General features: G+C 44.9%; 1 protein-coding gene across 1 annotated transcript in view; it reads left to right on the forward strand.

Moving 5' to 3' along the window:
* The window catches only part of FAM81B (family with sequence similarity 81 member B), an 83,632-nt gene extending 63,691 nt beyond the window's left edge, over window positions 1-19,941 (forward strand). The window contains exons 5-9 of the mRNA XM_082247726.1: window positions 480-586; window positions 6,606-6,741; window positions 17,320-17,515; window positions 19,029-19,340; window positions 19,742-19,941. Coding sequence (XP_082103852.1) covers window positions 480-586; window positions 6,606-6,741; window positions 17,320-17,515; window positions 19,029-19,162 — 573 coding nt within the window. The 3' untranslated portion in view covers window positions 19,163-19,340; window positions 19,742-19,941. The remainder of the gene's footprint in view (window positions 1-479; window positions 587-6,605; window positions 6,742-17,319; window positions 17,516-19,028; window positions 19,341-19,741) is intronic.
* The last annotated feature ends 248 nt before the right edge of the window (window positions 19,942-20,189 follow it).

Genomic DNA, 20,189 nt, shown 5'->3' on the forward strand with positions numbered 1-20,189 from the left:
GCATAAAGGTGCCACTTGGATTTCTGCCCATGGACCCATTTTATCAAAATTGATCTGATCATTTCTCCTCTACAGTTAGTGTCTTTTCACATACACACAATGGGGGGCATTTACTAAAACTGGTGTAGCTGCTGTACATAATAACCAATCAATCAGCTTCTAACTAAAGCTTGTTCAACTAAGCTTTGGCAATAAAACCTAGAAGTTGATTGGTTACTATGCACAGCTGCACCAGATTCTGTGGGCACCCGTTTTAGTAAATCTCCCCACCGTTGCACAACTGCATCAGTATTTTTTATACTGTGTGATAGCGCGTTATGCATTTCTGGATAAATTCTGATCAGAAAATGGCAAAATATTGGTACAAGTAGCTTGGCATTGCACAGACTGTGCTCTTTCTTCACTCCCGAGTGCTCAGAGTAAACGGTGCGTATTTAATGAAAGAACTGATGGACTGTTCCCTGTTGAATTTTTATTAGGTAATGCAGCTATTAGGAAAGATGGAAACTTCAATTTTTGAGCAGAACAACAAAGTGAAGAGTGCCCAGGGGGAGCAGCGCCATGAGATCCAACTTCTAGATCTCAAGTATGTATTTTAATTACATTAATGCAGCTCCAAGAAGAAAATTGCCTTTAGTCTAATGACAAGCTTGGCATAAAATAAGAGACTAAATCAATACAAAATTAAGCAGTAGAACTTAGAATCACTATGACAACTTGATCCCTTACTGTTTTATTGAATTAAGAGAACGTGTTATAATGTGTCCGGTAGAATTATTCAGTATTTAAAGTAATCTTGTCTTTAACCTGGGCGAATCAGACTGAGCTTTTGATGAATAAGATATACTGTATAAGCCAGAAAACCTGCACTTAAAAAACTGCATAAAAAACATAGATCTGAATCATACAGTATCTCACAAAAGTGAGTACACCCCTCACATTTTTGTAAATATTTTATTATATCTTTTCATGTGACAACACTGAAGAAATTATACTTTGCTACAATGTAAAGTAGTGAGTGTACAGCTTGTATAACAGTGTAAATTTGCTGTCCCCTCAAAATAGCTTAACACACAGCCATTAATGTCTAAACCGCTGGCAACCAAAGTGAGTACACCCCTAAGTGAAAATTTCCAAATTGGGCCCAACTAGCCATTTTCACTCCCCAGTGTCATGTGACTCGTTAGTGTTACAAGGTCTCAGGTGTGAATGGGGAACAGGTGTGTTAAAGTTGGTGTTATCGCTCTCACTATTTCATACTGGCAACTGGAAGTTCAACATGGCACCTCATGGCAAAGAACTCTCTGAGGATCTGAAAAAAAGAATTATGGCCTAGGCTAGAAGAAGATTGCCAAGACCCTGAAACTGAGCTGCAGGACGGTTGCCAAGACCATTTACCAGGACAGGTTCCACTCAGAACAGGCCTTGCCATGGTCGACCAAAGAAGTTGAGTGCATATGCTCAGCGTCGTATCCAGAGGTTGTCTTTAGGAAATAGACTTTTGAGTTCTGCCAGCATTGCTGGAGAGGTTGAAGGGGTGCGGTGTCAGCCTGTCATTGCTCAGACCATATACCGCACACTGCATCAAATTTGTCTGCATGGCTGACCCAGAAGGAAGCCTCTTCTAAAGATGATGCACAAGAAAGCCCGCAAACAGTTTGCTGAAGACAAGAAGGCTAAGGCCATGGATTACTTGAACCATGCCTGTGGTCTGACGAGACCAAGATAAACTTATTTGGTTCAGATGGTGTCAAGCATGTGTGGCGGCAACAAGGTGAGTAGTACAAAGACAAGTGTGTCTTGCCTACAGTCAAGCATGGTGGGGGGAGTGTCAAAATCTGGGGTTGCATGAGTGCTGCCGTCACTGGGGAGCTACGGTTTAGGGAGGGAACCATTAATGCCAATATGTACTGTGACATACTGAAGAAGAGCATGATCCCTTCCCTTCGGAGACTGGGCTTCAGGGCAGTATTCCAACATGATAACGACCCCAAACACACCCCCAAGATGAGGGGGAAAGATAATGGGCTGGCCAAGCATGTCTCCAGATCTAAACCCAATTGAGCAACTTCCTCAAATGGAAGTTGGGGGAGTGCAAGGTCTCTAACATCCACCAGCTCCGTGATGTCCTCATGGAGGAGTGGAAGAGGACTCCAATGGCAACCTGTGAAGCTCTGATGAGCCATGCCCAAGAGGGTTAAGGCAGTACTGGAAAATAATGGTGGCCACACAAGATATTGACACTTTGGGCCCAATTAGTACGTTTTAACTTAGGAGTGTACTCACTTTTGTTGCCAGCGGTTTAGACATTAATGGCTGTGTGTTGAGATATTTTGAGGGGACAGCAAATTTACACTGTTATACAAGCTGTACACTCACTACTTTACATTGTAGCAAAGTGTCATTTCTTCAGTGTTGTCACTTGAAAAGGTATAATAAAATATTTCCAAAAATACGGGGGGTGTACTCGTTTTTGTGGGATACAGTACCTGTAAGTAGCTAAAGTTATATGCAAAACATATAAAGTGATGTGGATACTCAGATAAACTATATAAAACCCCAATAAAGAACAAATGATTACAATCAAGCAAGTAGTGTAATCTGCGCCAAAAACATAGAAACTATGCCACTTTTACGTGCTTATGTCAATATAGTGGCTAATATCCAAACCACATGTGACATGTCATAAAGGTGATAATAAAAAAAATAACAATCTAATAAAAAAAAAGTCCATATATTTATTGTGTCCTGATTATTGATAGTGCATCCCTTCACCATTAAAATGTGTTGTCTGGTGTCTCTTCTTCCCAGTGATGTGAAACCTACAGTATGTGTTCCTTGGCCAGTCACCTTACTGCTGTAAGGTAACAGCATATGTACAGTGCATCTGGAAAGTATTCACATTCAATTTTTCCACATTTGTTATGTTATAGCCCTATTGCCAAATTTATTAAATGCATTATTTTCCTCAAAATTGGAGGGGAAATCTTCCAATGGGGACACTAGTTCTGAAGGCTGTAAAATAACAAAATGTGAAAAAAGTGAAGCGCTGTGAATACCTTCCCGGATGCACTGTAGGTATCTTTTAGCTGCTGCTTGGTCTGTCCCTCCCTGCCTCTAGGGGTCCTCCTATGATCTATCAGGCTGGTGGAGCACCCCTAGAGGCAGGAGGTGGCAGACCAAGCAACAGCTAAAAGAGACCTACTTATGCTGTTACCTTACAGCAGTAAGATGAGAGGCCAAGGAGCACATAGGTGTCACATCACTGGGAAGAAGAGACACCAGACACCACATTCTAATGGTGAAGGGATGCATTATCAATAATCACGACACAATAAATATATGGACTTTATTAGAATGTTATTTTTTATTATCACTTTTATGACATGTCACATGTGGTTTGGATATTAGTCACTATATTGACATAAGCACGTAGAAGTGGCATAGTTTATATGTTGTTGGCACAGATTACACTATTTGCTTGATTGTGTTTTTTTGTGTATGTAGTTTGAGTATCCACATCACTCTATATGTTTTGACCATTGATCACATTGATTTCATTTAAAATACCAACGCAACACCAACACTGTTTTTTCTTTTTTCACTCATTAGCCACAGATTAGTTTGGTGTTTGTAGCAGTTATCCATTCTATTATTTTTAGTTATAGTGCGGGAGCACATTGTTTACAGCATTATATGCAAATCATAATTTCCTGTAAAAGTAGTGAATGCCTCTGCCCCTCCCACCCCCCCCCCCCCAACCTCCGGCCTTTGAGGCTGCCTTGTTTGACAGTAAACTTCACTAAGATTTTAGAGTATCTGCAGCTGCCAATATCTCTACTGATAGTTTAGACGTGTGTTGTTGTTTTTTTAAAAAGGTTTATGCATTTTTTTCATGATTTGTAGAGTGGGAGTTGCTCATGTTTATTAATGAAGAGAGATAACACCGCTCAGGCTAGTTAAAGTCCACAATTCAAGTTGGGTGCTGAACCTCGGCTCGCCACCAGGAGAAGCATGAAAGAAGAAAATGGTCACACACCACCACGGAATCCAATGAAGAAAAGTTCTTTATTCACATAAGTGGTACAAGGTACAGCAGGTTAGGACAGTAGACGCGTTTCACATGACTAATATAAAACAAGAGTCGCGCTAAATGTGCAGAACTGTGAACTCATATAGAGAACTAAAGTCCATAAACCATGCGTAACACCAAAGGCTAAGACAGAGGGATAAGACGATCAATACAGTTCCAAAGAGATAACAAGTAGATGAAATGAAGTTCATATGGTCGTCCACCCAGGTGTATGTATATAAACACAGACAATCAGTGAAACCTCCACCACATGAAGCCTCTTACCAGAGGAAGGAAGGGTTAAAGCAGTAAGTAGTTATGGGACTACTACCACCCATATCCTGCAAGGCAGCTCCTAGAAAGTCCACCCGAACTTGTTCAAAAGAAGCAAACCATCTGGGATGAATTCCAAATCCACTGGAATGGGCTGGATCCACTTTTAGCAAAGTATGCATATAATACAAAACGGAAACAAGCCCATAGCGTGATAACGTTTAAAACATTTAATGAAAGATAAAAGACATGCACTCACCCTGAGGTGAACATGATACAGCAAAAGTGTAAATAGATGACACCAAGGCACAGGGCGGGCAACTCCGGTATTCGGGCGTGATAAGGAGTGTAGACTCAGCACCTCCCGAAGCTTTTCGTCCACCGACGTTGTCAAGGGGGTATGGAAAACACTCATCACGCCAATCTATATAAAGTAAATCTAGGAGGAAATGATATGGAACAGCTGGTACTTCCTGTCGTGACCACTCGGCAGGAAGTGATGTCAGCGTCACATGCCCAGGATTCGGCCAATGCAAAAGGCCAAGGAGCTGGGTCACTTCCTGTCGTAACCACTCGGCAGGAAGTGATGTCAGCGTCACATGCCCAGGATTCGGCCAATGCAAAAGGCCAAGGAGCTGGGTCACTTCCTGTCGTGACCACTCGGCAGGAAGTGATGTCAGCGTCACATGCCCAGGCTTCACTACTAGTGAACAAGCACCTAGCAGTCGTGTGAAACGCGTCTACTGTCCTACCCTGCTGTACCTTGTACCACTTATGTGAATAAAGAACTTTTCTTCATTGGATTCCATGGTGGTGTGTAACCATTTTCTTCTTTTATTGCTCATGTTTATGACCGTCTAATTATTGTCTTTGCAGAATTTCATATGTGCTGCATGCTACAGTCCTATTAGGTATAAATATACTGTAGACTGAAGAGACTGTTTGGATTATACCAGTGTAGCTCACTCACAGCAAGTGTGCCCAGAATTACAGTTAAAAGTTTGGTGTGTTAAGAATATAGAACATATAATCACTACATGGCTGACTGCTACAGGGACAGGATGATTAATGGTACAAAACTATTTTTAGGGTATATAGAATCCATAGTGAGGTGAGGAGGAGGCTGCAGTATTGTTAGGTTATGGTGAAGAAGTCATGAGAATATTGTACACACTCCAGACTGATTACAAATCCAGATACTCCATTCCTCAATCTATACATCAATCAATCATACAACATTGAGCAGATCTGAAGAAGTGCAGAATGCTTCCACCTAAAATAGTGTCATTATCAATAGTGTTATTAAAGCATACTGTTTCTATAACCTTCTTGCATGGTATTTTTTGCCTAAAAGTATATCTTAAGACAAAACTTTTTTTAGTTTTGGACAGAGTGCAGATGGATTAGAATACTTGTCAGTTTTTATTGCTGTCTGTGCCCTCGTTAGGGAGATTCACCCTCTCAATTCGTCCTGTTTATCATTAAAAGTAAAAGTAAAAAAAATTACAACATTTTGAGTTGTCCCCAGAAAAGTAATAGAGGGGAAATCTTTCCATGGGGACACTAGTTCTGATGACATGGGGGTCCCCAAGGAATTCCCTTCATTTTCAGAAATTCCCTCTTACTTCCTGTTTGGCTATGAGACAGGAAGTGAAGGGAAACCTCCGTAATTGGAAATAGATGGGGGAAAAAAATCTGACAGGGGTTATAACCCTTCCTTACTCTATCTAATATTTTAAAAAAGGTTTTGCCTAAAGTTCTACTTTAATGTGTGTGTAATACAACAGAACATTCTGTGTAATGGGCTGGCAATGCCTGGCAATGGGCCACAAAACTGATCTGCAGCATTTATTTTTATACAGTTTGTTGCCACCTACTATACTTGCGTGTCGGGGTGACATTGTAATCTAAATCAATGGCAATGCACAACATAAAGGGTGTTTTACAGTGCAGTACAGCTATGGATAGGTCTGAAGAGGCCGTAAAGGTGCAAGCTTCATGGTTGTTATCCTCTTCCTTATTTGCCAGCTTAGTTAGATCGCTGGTACAGAACAAACATGCAGTTCAGGATAAGCATATGTACTGTAGGCCAGTGATTCACTGGGTAAGTGAATCAAGGATGAGGATTATAGTTCCTGAATATGTACCATTTAAAACAAGTCAGCAGTGTCATTACCCCCCACAGATATTACTAAGGATTCCTGTAAGTACTCAAGATTACATGATAGGATGCCTTACTAATTATGTTTCCTTTTCTCAGACTTGGGGGTATTTTTGATGACATTCAAGGACAAATTCAAAATCAGCACAAATGGGCTGAATCTCAGCTAGAAAGGCTAACTCAAGAACAGAGTCAGCATATTCAGCAACATCTTAATAATCTCCGGGAAAAAATGGTAAGTGGCATTGATTGTTTGTTTCTTATATATGCTAAGCAGATTGAGAAGCATTTTCCTTCTTAAGAAAACGATGATATAAAGTATTTTTCACTCATTTGCATATGGATGAAAGCCTACTGGAGTCATCTCCCGGGGGGAATCCACAAGAGAGATCTCAATGCCAAGGTTTCCAGGGTTGTCACACTCCCGATAACCTAGAACCATTACTGTAAAATCTAAAACCCAACAAAAAGAGTGAGGTACCTGGCAATGGCTGCAGAAGATAGCAACTTCTTGGGACTAAGGTATAGATGTCCCTCTGATGAAATTCACAACGTGTATAAAGCCATTGGGTGATCCATACCTTTAGAAGCTTACTGTAAAGTTAAGGTTTTCCCAAAAAGGTTGACAACCATTTAATTTGTATGTGCAATGCCAAATAACACCGGGAAATATTTCTGTTTACATAGGCGATGGCAACTCTGTAGAGGAAGTACAAACCTGAATAAATATGGGCAAGAAAACTGTCAGCATGATTAGAAGTGATACATTTATGCAGTTATATGGATTCAATAGACATTTAAAGTGTACTTAAAGACCAAACCTTTTTCCATTTTGGCTTGAGTAAGGGAGGGTTATAACCCTTGCCAGTTTTTATTGCCATATGTGTCTCATTGAGGAGATTTCCCATCGCTTCCTGTTCTGCAGCTAAAACAGGAATTGAGGAAATCCCTTCAAAGTTAGGGAATCTTGGTGTGTCAACAGGATCACCAAAGCTAGTGCCCCGTTTCCTTTTTTCAGATTTCCCTTTTATCAGTGTTCTGATGTCCACTTAAAATGTGATATTTACTTTTATTTCCACTTTTGATGTTAATGGTAAATAGGACAAATAGAGAGGCTGAATCTCTCTAACGGTGGAACAGACGGCAATAAAAACTGAAAGCTGTTCTAATTCCTCTCCATTCTATCCAAAGCAAAAAAGTTTTGTCCTTAGGCAGCACTTCATCTACCATTTGAAATTAGTGGTCTTTCAAAACCCTTTAAGGCACCTACTGTATGAGAAAAAAAAAAAAAAAAACCATCACTTCCAAGCTTCCCAATAAGCAGAAAGTGATAATACAGGAGTATATAGTATTAAATTGGCATCATTTGTAATTGTTTACAATAAGTAAATGCACTTTCTTTAATAGACAATTTATTAAATGTAGATCCTGATGTTTTAATTACACATTTCTGGGAACAAATAATTATTATTATTATGATCCAGCTGAAAAGCTGTTGTATTCTAGCAGATTAAAATTGCTTTCTTCATGATGAATTACAAACATAATTATTTCAGTAAGTGCATTGTTTTAATTTACAGTACTTTGGAAATGCCATTGTCTAAATACAACTCCTTAGTAAATGTATTAGCCGGAATATCCAGGCGTTTGAAATTAAGCAATTAAGGCAGGCTCAGGAAAGCGCATCTCGGCTTTCTGTCTCATAAATTGGCAGACAATTGAACAGTGAGTCTCCAGGAGGTGAAGCAATGAGACATAGACTCCAATGTATAATGCCTGAAGATTGAGGAAATACACAAGTTCTCCTTAAAGATGAACATCAATAAAAAAAACAAAAAAACAGGAAATGCAGTGGGATGTTCTAGCAGAGGGGGTGGGGGTCGGAGACGCTGTATAGGGGGGATTCTGAAGGAAAAGAAGAGGTGCAGCACAGAGGGGATGCCAGAGATAGAAGAAGTGCAGTGCAAGGAGCAATCTAAAGAGACACAGACTGGAGGCAAAGGTTGAAGGGGGAAGAGAGGAATAGTATATGAGGGAGACTGGATGTGGGATAAACATAATACAGGGGCATGCATGCGTGAGAGAAAGATAAACACACAGTACAGGGTAGACACAGGGGGAGGGAGGAAAAGGAAAGGAGAATTACAAGAAGAACAAGAGTTGTGCTTTACATTAAAACATAATAGGGAAAGGAGAAAGAAAAGCAATAGAGGGGTAATGCAGGAGAGAGCGGGGAGGTGCAGTACAGAGGAGAAGCAGGAAGGGGTGAAGAGGTGCAGTACAAAGGAGACATGGAGGGGAGAGGTGCGGTATAGGCGAGACACAGGCAGGAAAAGTGAAAGTACAGGGGAGACATTGGAGGGAGAAGTGAAGTATAGGGAAGACACAGAGAGAAAGGTGCAGTATATGGAAGACACAGGAGAGAGAGAGATGTGCAGTTCAGTTAGGACAAAAGAGGAAGATGACAGGTGCAGTAAAGGGCTACATGGGAGAGAAAGGGGCAGAAAAGGGGGACACAGGAGAGAGAGAGGTGCAGGAAAGGGGTACACAGGAGGTAGAGGTGCAGTAAAGGGGAACACAGGAGAGAGAGAAGCAGTAAAGGGGGGACACAGGAGAGAGATGTTCAGGAAAAGGGGACACAGGGGAGAGAGGTGCATTAAAGGGGGACACAGGAGGGAGAGGTGCAGAAAAGGGGAACACAGGAGAGAGATGCACTTCAGGAGGGCAAAGTATGAGGAGGACGGGTGCAGTACAGGGGAGAAACAGAAGTGAAAGGTGCAGTATGGGGGAGACACAGGAGGGAGTGGTACAGTATGGGGGAGACACAGGAGGGAGAGGTGCAGTATGGGGGAGACACAGGAGGGAGAAGTGCGGTACAGAGGAGACACAGGATGGAACGGTGCAGTACCGAAGAGGCACAGGAGAGAGAGGTGCAGTACAGGGGAGACACAAGAGGGAGAGTTGCAGTACAGGGGAGACACAAGAGGGAGAGGTGCAGAATAGAGGAGACACAGGATGGAAAGGTGCAGTACAGAAGAGGCACAGGAGAGAGAGAGGTGCAGTACAGGGGAGACACAAGAGGGAGAGGTGCAGTACAGGGGAGACACAAGAGGGAGAGGTGCAGTACAGGGGAGACACAAGAGGGAGAGGTGCAGAAGAGAGGAGACACAGGATGGAAAGGTGCAGTACAGAAGAGACAAAAGAGGGAGAGGTGCAGTAGAGGGGAGACACAAGAGGAAGAGGTGCAGCACAGGGGAGACACAGGAGGGAGAGGTGATGTGTTAGGGAGACACAGGAGGGAGAGGTACAGGGAAGTCATAGGAGGGAGAGGTGCAGTACAGGAGAGTTATAGGAGGAAGAGGAGCAGTACAGGGGGGAGACATAGGAGGGAGAGGTGCAGTATGATGGAGACACAGGAGGGAGAGGTGCAGTACAGGGGAGACACAGGAGGGAGATGTGCAGTATGAGGGGGACACAGGAAGGAGAGGTGCAGTATGAAGGGGACACAGGAGGGAGAGGTACAGTAAAGGGGGGCACAGGAGAGAGGTGTACTTCACAGGGGAAAAGGATGGGTGAAGTTCTGTGGAGACACAGGGGGGAGAGGTGCAGTACAGGGGAGACACAGGAGAGAGAGGTGCATTATGGGGGAGACACAGGAGGGAGAGGTGCAGTATGAGGGGGAAACAGGAGGGAGAGGTACAGTAAAGGGGGGCACAGGAGAGAGGTGTACTTCACAGGGGCAAAGGATGGAGAGAATGGGTGCAGTACAGGGGAGACACAGGAGGGAGAGGTGCAGTACAGGGGAGACACAGGAGGGAAAGGTGCAGTACAGGGGTAGACAAAGGAGGGAGGGGTGCAGTACAGGGAGAGACACGGGAAGGAGGGGTGAAAAACAGGGGGACACAGGAGGGAGAGATGCAGTACAGGGGACACGGGAGGAAGAGGTGCAGTACAGGGGGACAGTCGAGGGAGAGGTGCCGTACAGGGTAGACACAGGAGGAAGAGGTGCAGTACAGGGTAGACACAGGAGGGAGAGGTGCAGTATAAGGTAGACACAGTAGGAGGAGGTGCAGTACAGGGGAGACATAGTAAGGAGAGGTGCAGTACAGGGAAGACACAGGAGGGAGAGGTGCAAAATGGGGTAGACGCAGGAGGGAGAAGTGCAGTACGGGGGAGACGCAGGAGGGAGAGGTGCAGTATAGGGGAAACACAGGAGGGAGAGGTGCAGTATGGTGGAGACACAGGAGGGAGAGGTGCAGTACAGGGGAGACACAGGAGGGAAAGATACAGTACAGGGGAGACACAGAAGGGAGAGGTGCAGTACAGAGGGGACACAGGAGGGAAAATTGCAGTACAGAAGAGACACAGGCGGGAGCAGTGCAGTACAGGGGAGACACAAGAGGGAGAGGTGCAGTACAGGGTAGACACAGGAGGGAGAGGTGCAATACAGGGGAGACACAGGAGGGAGATGTGCACTACAGGGGAGACACAAGAGGGAGAGATGCAGTATGAGAGAGACTTAGGAGGGAGAGGCTTAGGAGGGAGAGGTGCATTATAAAGGAGACACAGGAGGGAGAGGTGCAGTACAGAGGAGACACAGGAGGGAGAGGTGCAGTATGGGGGAGACACAGGGGGGAGAGGTGCAGTACAGGGGAGACACCGGAGGGAGAGGTAAAGTACGGGGGAGACAATGGAGGGAGAGGTGCAGTACAGAGGAGACAAAAGAGGGACAGGTGCAGTACAGGGGAGCCATAAGAGGGAGAGGCGCAGTACAGGGGAGACACATGAGGTAGAGGTGAAGTACAGGGGAGACACATGAGGGAGAGGTGCAGTACGAGAGAGACCCAGGAGGGAGAGGTGCATTATGAAGGAGACACGGGAGGGAGAGGTGCAGTAAAGAGAAGACACAGGAGGGAGAGGTGCAGTATGGGGGAGACACAGGGGGGAGAGGTGCAGTACAGGGGAGACACAGGAGGGAGAGGTACAGTACGGGGGAGACACAGAAGGGAGAGATGCAGTACAGAGGAGACACAGGAGGGAAAATTGCAGTACAGAAGAGACACAGGCGAGAGCGGTGCAGTACAGGCGAGACACAAGAGGAAGAGGTGCAGTATTAGGGAGACACAGGTGGGAGAGGTGCAGTGTTAGAGAGACACAGGAGGGAGAGGTGCAGTACTGGGGAGACAAAGGAGGGAGAGGTACAGTATAGGGGAGTCATAGGAGGGAGAGGTGCAGTACAGAGGAGACATAGGAGGGTGAGATGCAGTACAGGGGAGACACAGGAGGGAGAGGTGCCATATTAGGTGGACACAGGAGGGAGAGATGCAGTACAGAGGAGACACAGGAGGGACAGGTGCAGTACAGGGGAGCCATAAGAGGGAGAGGTACAGTATGGGGGAGTCATAGGAGAGAGAGGTGCAGTACAGAGGAGACATAGGAGGGTGAGATGCAGTACAGGGGAGACACAGGAGGGAGAGGTGCCATATTAGGGGGACACAGGAGGGAGAGATGAAGTACAGAGGAGACACATGAGGGAGTGGTGCAGTACAGGGGAGACACAGGACGGAGAGGGGCAGTACAGGGAAGACACACGAGGGAGAGGTGCAGTACAGGGGAGACACATGAGGGAGTGGTGCATTATGGGGGGAGACACAGGCGGGAGAGCTGCAGTACAGGGAAGACACAAGAGGGAGAGGTGCAGTACAGGCGTGACACAGGAGGGAGGGGTGCAGTACAGGGTAGACACAGGAGGGAGAGCTGCAGTACAGGGGGACAAAGGAGGGAGAGGTACAGTACAGGGGAAACATAGGAAAGAGAGGTGCACTAGGAAGGAGACACAGTAGGAGGAGACGCATTACAGGGGAGACACAGTAGGGAGAGGTGCAGTACAGGGAAGACACAGGAGGGAGATGTGCAAAATGGGAGGGACACAGGAGGGAGAAATGCAGTATGGGGGAGACGCAGGAGGGAGAGGTGCACTACAGGGGAGACACAGGAGGGAGAGGTGCAGCATGAGGGAGACACAGGAGGGAGAGGTGCAGCATGAGGGAGACACAGGAGGGAGAGGTGCAGCATTAGGGAGACACAGGAGGGAGAGGTGCAGTGTTAGGGAGACACAAGAGAGATAGGTGTAGTGTTAGGGAGACACAAGAGGGAGAGGGGCAGTACAGGGAAGTCAAAGGAAGCAGAGGGGCAGTACAGAGGAGACACAGCAGGGAGAGGTGCAGCGTTAGGGAGACACAAGAGGGAGGGGGGCAGTACAGGGAAGTCAAAGGAGGGAGGAGTGCAGTACATGGGAGACACAGGAGGAAGAGGTGCAGTACAGGGGAGACACAGGAGGGAGAGGTGTAGTACGGGTAAGACACAGGAGGGAGAGGTGCATTACAGGGGAGACACAGGAAGGTGCATTACAGGGAAGACACAGGAGGGAGAGGTGCAGTACAGGGGAGACATAGGAGAGAGAGGTGCAGTACAGGGGAGACACAGAAGAGAGAGGTGCAGTACAGGGAAGACACAGGAGGGAGAGGTACAGTACAGAGGAGCCATAGGAGGGAGGAATGCAGTACAGGGGAGACACAGGAGGGAGGGATGCAGTACAGGGGAGACACGGAAGGGGGGGGGTGCAGTACAGGGGAGACACAGGAGGGAGAGGTGCATTGCAGGGGAGACACAGGAGGGAGAGGTGCATTAAAGAGGAGACACAGGAGGGAGAGGTGCAGTGTTAAGGAAACACAGGAGAGGGAGGTGCAGTACAGGGGATACACAGGAGGGAAAGATGCAGTATGGGGAGACACAGGAGATAGAGGAGCAGTACAGGGGAGACACAGGAGGGAGAGGTGTCTTACAGGGGAGACACTGGAGGGAGAGGTGCATTACAGGGGAGAAACAGGAGGGAGAGGTGCATTACAGGGGAGAAACAGGAGGGAGAGGTGCATTACAGGGGAGAAACAGGAGGGAAAGGTGCAATACAGGGGAGAAACAGGAGGGAGAGGTGCAGTACAGGGGAGATACAGGAGGGAGAGGTGCAGTACAGGGGAGACACAGGAGGGGGAGGTGCAGTACAGAGGAGCCATAGGAGGGAGGGATGCAGTACAGGGGAGACACAGGAGGGAGGGATGCAGTACAGGGGAGACACAGGAGGAGAGGTGCAGTACAGGGGAGACACGGGAGGGGGAGGTGCAGTACAGGGGAGACACAGGAGGAAGAGGTGCATTACAGGGGAGACACAGAAGGGAGAGGTGCATTACAGGGGAGACACAGAAGGGAGAGGTGCAGTATGGGGGAGACACAGGTGGGAGAGGTGCATTACAGGGGAGACACAGGAGGGAGAGGTGCATTGCAGGGGAGACACAGGAGGGAGAGGTGCATTAAAGAGGAGACACAGGAGGGAGAGGTGCAATATGGGGGAGACACAGGAGGGAGAGGTGCAGTACAGGGGAGACTCAGGAGAAGTGCAGTGTTAAGGAAACACAGGAGAGGGAGATGCAGTACAGGGGATACACAGGAGGGAAAGGTGCAGTATGGGGAGACACAGGAGAGAGAGGTGCAGTACAGGGGAGACACAGGAGGGAGAGGTGTCTTACAGGGGAGAAACAGGAGGGAGAGGTGCATTACAGGGGAGAAACAGGAGGGAGAGGTGCAATATGGGGGAGACACAGGAGGGAGAGGTGCAGTACAGGGGAGACTCAGGAGGGAGAGGTGCAGTACAGAGGAGACACAGGGGAGACACAAGGGAGAGGTGCAGTACAGGGGAGACACCGGAGGGAGAAGTGCAGTACAGGGGAGACACAGAAGGGAGAGGTGCAATATGGGGGAGACACAGGAGGGAGAGGTGCAGTACAGGGGAGACACGGGAGGGAGAGGTGCAGTACAGGGGAGACACAGGAGGGAGAAGTGCAGTACAGGGGAGACACGAGGGAGAGGTGCAGTACAGGGGAGACACAGGAGGGAGAAGTGCAGTACAGGGGAGACACAGGAGGGAGAAGTGCAGTATGAGAGAGAGAGACAGGAGAGAGGTGCACTTCACGGGGGCAAAGGATGAAGAGTATGGGTGCAGTACAGGGGAGACACAGGAGGGAGAGGTGCAGTACAGGCGAGAAGCAGGAAAAAGTGGAGAGGTGCAGTAAAGGGGAAACATCGGAGTGAGAGGTGGAGCAGGAAGAGGACAGGTGCAGTTCAGAGGAGAAGCAGAAAGGGGTGGAGAGGTGAAAAACAGGTAAGTCACAGGAGAGAAAGGTACAGCATTGGGGGGGGGGGGGGGGGCACAGGAGAGGAGAGGTGCATTACAGTAATGGTAAGGCAGACAGAAGCTGGGGCCTTCCGTAAAAAGGCAATTTGGTTGTTCTTCTCCCCAGACCAAAACTTCCCATCCCTTCCTTGTATTAGCACAAGTGGAATTAGCTATTAAACAACTTGGCATTGTTACACCATCAACCCAATATACATCACTTCTGAGTGTAATGTCTAACAAGCGAATCTCCCGAAACTTTCTAGACGCTTCCTCTTAAAATTTGAGGAAGGTTTTTCAGTTGAAGAATTTCAAGGTGCACTGAAATCCACACAATCGGGTAAACCCCCAGGCCCAGACGGTTATACCGTGGCTTATTACAAAACCTTTAGCGATATTTTACTTCCCTATTTGACTTCTTACGCAAATTCTATTTCTAACTCTGCAGGCTTCTGCAATGAATCCTTGTCTGCTCATATTTCTATAATCCCTAAACCTGGTAAGGATCCAACTGATTGCGGTAGCTTCTGTCCTATTTTTTTATTAAATATAGACCTTAAGTTATATTCTAAAGTTTTGGCTAATCGGCTGGCCCCTCTTCTCCCATCCTGTTCTTTATTCAGCAGCCTTGGATTTCCCTCCCTAACCTTATGAAGGCTTTCATTGAATTTCGCCAACTCTCTAACTTCAATATTAATTTGTCAAAATCTGAAATCCTTAACATCAATATGCCCCACCAGTTAGTGGATTTTCTGCTCCCACATTTTCCTTTTCGCTGGTGCTCTGATAAACTGAAATATTTGGGTATTTTCCTTACTCCTCGATTGCAATCTCTTTTTCGTCACAATTATATTCCTCTATTAAACATGGTTAAATCTGATCTACGTAAATGGACCTTCCTTTCTCACTCCTGGCTGGGCAGAGTTAACATAGTTAAAATTAATATTCTCCCCCAGTTTTCTTTATATTTGTCAAATGCTGCCGCTGAGTGTGCCTGTAGGATTCTTTTCCCTTTTACAATCCTTGATTTCTACCTATGTATGGCAGGGTAGGCGACCCAGGATAGCCAGGGCGACCCTTTACCGCTCTAAACGTTCTGGGGGGCTTGCACTCCCTAATGTGAGGGAGTATTTCACACGATCTCGGTGATCGACTGGAAATACTCACTCAAAACTAAATTGTGGGTACAACTTGAAAATGATTTCCTCTTCCTCACCCTTTGAGAGATCTTTCGGATTTAAACCCAATCTAGCTCTTGTTTAAATCTCAACAACCTCCTCTACACACTATTTCCCAATTTTATAAAATCCTCATTGATCTACAAACCAATCATATCCAGACTTCCTCCACAAATGGGAATTGGATCTTGGTTCCCAAATCTCAGATGCCCAAAAAGATAAAATTCTCGCCCTGGCACATATCTCATCTATTTCTACCAAAGTGGCGGAATCCAACTATAAGTTACCGTCTAGGTGGTATTACACCCCGTTGAGGTTGAATGCTATATCTCCCTCTAGCCCCCCATTATGTTGGAGGGGTTGTGGAGACACTGCATCTCATGCTCACATATGGTGGTACTGCCCTTTAATCAAGTGATTTTGGGCGGAAGTACTTCGCATTATACAAGATATCACAGGGAAGGCTCTTTCTTCGGATCCTTGCACTGTTTTACTACATTGTACCACCAAATCGATATCTCGCTACAAACGTTCACTCATGCCACACCTTTTGAACTCAGCCAAGGCTCTCATGCTGGTTTTCTGGGGTAGCTCGACTATCCCTCCTGTTGATCAATGGCTACGGAAAATTGATAAAGTTTGTTATTTTGAAGAGCTTTTTCATATATCTCGTGACAAGCTGGATTCTTTTTGGGCAATTTGTTCCCTGTGGACCACGTTTAAAACTACCCCTACATACTTCTCTATCTGTTCCTCAAACCCCTCCGTGTCCCCCCAATCAGATGAGTCTTAATCTAAGGTACCACTTACCGATTGTGCCATTATATATAATGTTTAGTGCTTACATTGTTTCCTGCTTGAATACAGTACCATTACTACCTGCCCCGTGTTACATGAGTGATGTTCTCTATTTTCTTTTAGAGATCCCTTGCTCCTCATCTCAATGCCTGCTATGTTATATATATATATATATATATATATATATATATATATATTATTTTTTTTTTTTAACACCCGGGGCATGCACACTTTCTATTTTTACTTACTCTTTCTCTTTTTTCTTTACTCTACTCCTTCCTCTCCTTGCCCACTATGTTTCTCTTTTTCTCGGTTCCCTCTCTAGCCCTTTCTGTCTTTACTCCTCTCTTTACTCTCTTATGATTTCCATATGAGGAATACCTCGTTGCTCTATATTGGTATTGTACACATGATCTGATGATTTATTTCAATTTGCCAATAGCTTTTTCATGCCGAATGATGTTGCAACAGCGATATTCTTCTAAGACTGACTGTTCCTCAATATGTTTTTTAAGCCTTGTTTATTGCTTATGTTTTGTATTGCACTTTCTCTTTCAATAAAAACATATTAAATAAAAAGAAAAATGTCTAACATGAATGTGCTTGACAGGATGTAATAGAGAAGAGACTACAGGAAAATATGCACCACTTGACTTTGAAAATAGACAACACTGACTATGTCCAAAAGCTGGAGGCAAAGATCAACAAACTGAAACATGCAGAGGAGAAAATGGTCGCCAGAGTCATAAGACTTGAAAGTGAAATGTGGGATGAAATAGAGAATATAAAAAGTGAATACAGAGCAGGCAAGTATTCCCTCCTACCTTTGCAGTTCTGCCATTTCACAAGTGACTTATCCAGACATTATACTGGCCAGAAAAGTACATTAGATGTTAATTAAAGCAACAAAAAAATCAACATGTGGGAATAACCGGCATACATTTGAAGTAGTGTGTGGGAAGTGGCAGAAAAATGTTCCTTATAATTACATTGTTGTCAGAGGAGCAGAGAAGTGTTCTTTAGAGCTTATGCTTGAACTTCTCTATACTCCAAAGTAAAAGAATTTTAAATAACATGGGCTATCTGGTCAGTTTTACACAGTATTTTTAAAAGAACTATGGCAAGAAATGAAAGGTATACTGGACTGTCTCCACACATGACCCACTCTAGCCGAAATCTTTTTTTGTTTTGGATAGAGTGGGAATGCTTTCTGTGTTCCTGACTTGTAGATGCCCCCCATTACTTCCAGTCCTGGTAACACCAAGTAATTTCCTAATATCAGGGTGTCACCAGGTGCAACCAGGTAAGGACAGCAAACATACACACACATCATAGGTTGAACTGGATAGACGGATGTCTTTTTTCAACCTCACTTACTATGTAACTATGAATACCGCTCATGTGTGGATGTCAATCAGGAATCAGGTCGCTGTGCCGGCCCGACTCGCCACCGCATAAACATAGAAAATCAAGGACTACTGTAGATTTCGTCCATAAAAGTCCTTTATTCCATCATATGGGACAAAGCAGCACCAGGAGTTACAATCAAATGGTACGGTTTGTCACGTTTCACACTAGGAGTGCTTAATCATAATGATTTATTGTAACTCCTGTGCTGTTTTGCCCCATATGATGGAAAAAGGGACTTTTATGGATGGAATCTACAATGTGTGGCCAGTCCTTGATTTTCTAGGGTGTCACCAGGACAGAATGGAACAGTAAATCTCTCCAGTGACCAATCATGCAGCAGTAACTGGAAAAGTCAAGAGTTTTACCAATCAGAACACTCTGAAAGAAGGTTTAGGAGGCTTCTACAGGTATGTGCATCTGGGCGCCAGTACTTCATACCTACAGTGGTTTGTCCTCATCCCCATGTGAAAGGGTCTCTGTAAACTGGGTAATTAAAAAATGTTTTAAAAAATACATATTTAACATCTTTAGCTTTGTAATTTATCCTGTTTGGCCACGCTCATTATCTATTGCTGAGGACAGGCAACTTTAATAGTTGTAGTGTAGCAAGCACTAATTAGCTATAACACAATTCCTTATACCAATGAAAATAACACTGGATTAGCACAATAGTTATTTTTTAGGGAGGTGTAATAGTATGCAAGCTGCTGAGTCCTGTAGTATTGTGGGAGTCAGCAGCAGAAAACGGTGAGAGTGGCTGGGGACCAAGGAGAAAGGCACATGTAGCAATTTTATATGACTCTCTAAAGAGCTGACTTTTAATCAGTGGAGAGCAACTGTAATTTAAAATGATGAGTCACATACCTATGGCACCGAGGTTTATACATGTAATATGCTTTTTGGCAACAGGATTTCAAGCTATTCAAGAGTCTCTGAATTCCCTTCAACAAATCCAAGAGACCAAAGTGAAACTGGAAAGCAGGAAAGTCCAGAAAGACATCAAGAAAATTCAACGCAAGATTGTAGAATTGAAAGATATTTGAAATGATTATAATGTAGCAGCCTTACCATAATATAGTATACACAAAGCATAATATTAATAACATTTGCTGTGTATTAGGATATATGAGAGTTTAAAAAGATACATTTAGATGGGCTTAGTGGACATTGCATCTTTTCCCCAGAGTGTTACAATGAAGTACTTCACCTTATGTAACAGATGTTCACTGCATAATGTTTTAGCGCCGGTTCACACATATACGATGTCAGACATTGCATGTGATGCACACCACACTGCTGTGTAAATCACATGCGATGTCTGTGCGATGCACATTCAGCCATACAGATTGCGTGGCTGAATTTGCAATGCATTCAGACCAAAGTCGCACAGGACCCTTTTTTTGGTCCGCACCAGAATCAGATCGCATGGGTGTTCACACCTATGCAAACCGATTTCTGTCCCGACTGATAGTTCGCACTGCGATATGCAAACAAATCTAGGGTTGTTGTTAACTTTGTATTGACACTCCCAGCAGTTTGCATATGGCAATGTGAACTGCCTGCGAGTCGGGTGCAATGCGGGAATCCGCAGTGGATTCGCAGGGTTCCCGCATCGCACCAAGGTGAGCCGACACTTAATCAACAAGATGCCATGTTTTCTACATTCTTTAGTAATAAAACACAATCTTATCTTGATTGCTCACACAAATGCTGCTAGCCAGTAACTCTCATATCCAGCAATTAGCTTCCCTACATGATTCACACAGGAATATTTTGAATCAATTCAAGGTTCTTATTTTACCTAAAGCCCTGATGAAAAGGAAGGGGGGTTCTGACTCCTGAAACTTGTTGGCTGTTTTTTTATTTTTAGTGTAAATTAATAAATGCATTTATATGTTTATATGTAAATTTTATCCTTTGGTCTGATAATCTTTCTATTGGTGTCGTTTTTTTTTCTAGCAGACCAATGTGGGACAGTAAGCAAAAGGCTTCCAGCAAGCTAAAATCCACAGCTAAAGATATTTGGTGATTGCGATCAATGACCTGGGGGTTAATGTTCACATCAGTCAT

The sequence above is a fragment of the Pelophylax lessonae genome (assembly GCF_965119305.1).
Source record: "Pelophylax lessonae genome assembly, chromosome: 1".
In the NCBI taxonomy this organism is placed as follows: Eukaryota; Metazoa; Chordata; class Amphibia; order Anura; family Ranidae; genus Pelophylax; species Pelophylax lessonae.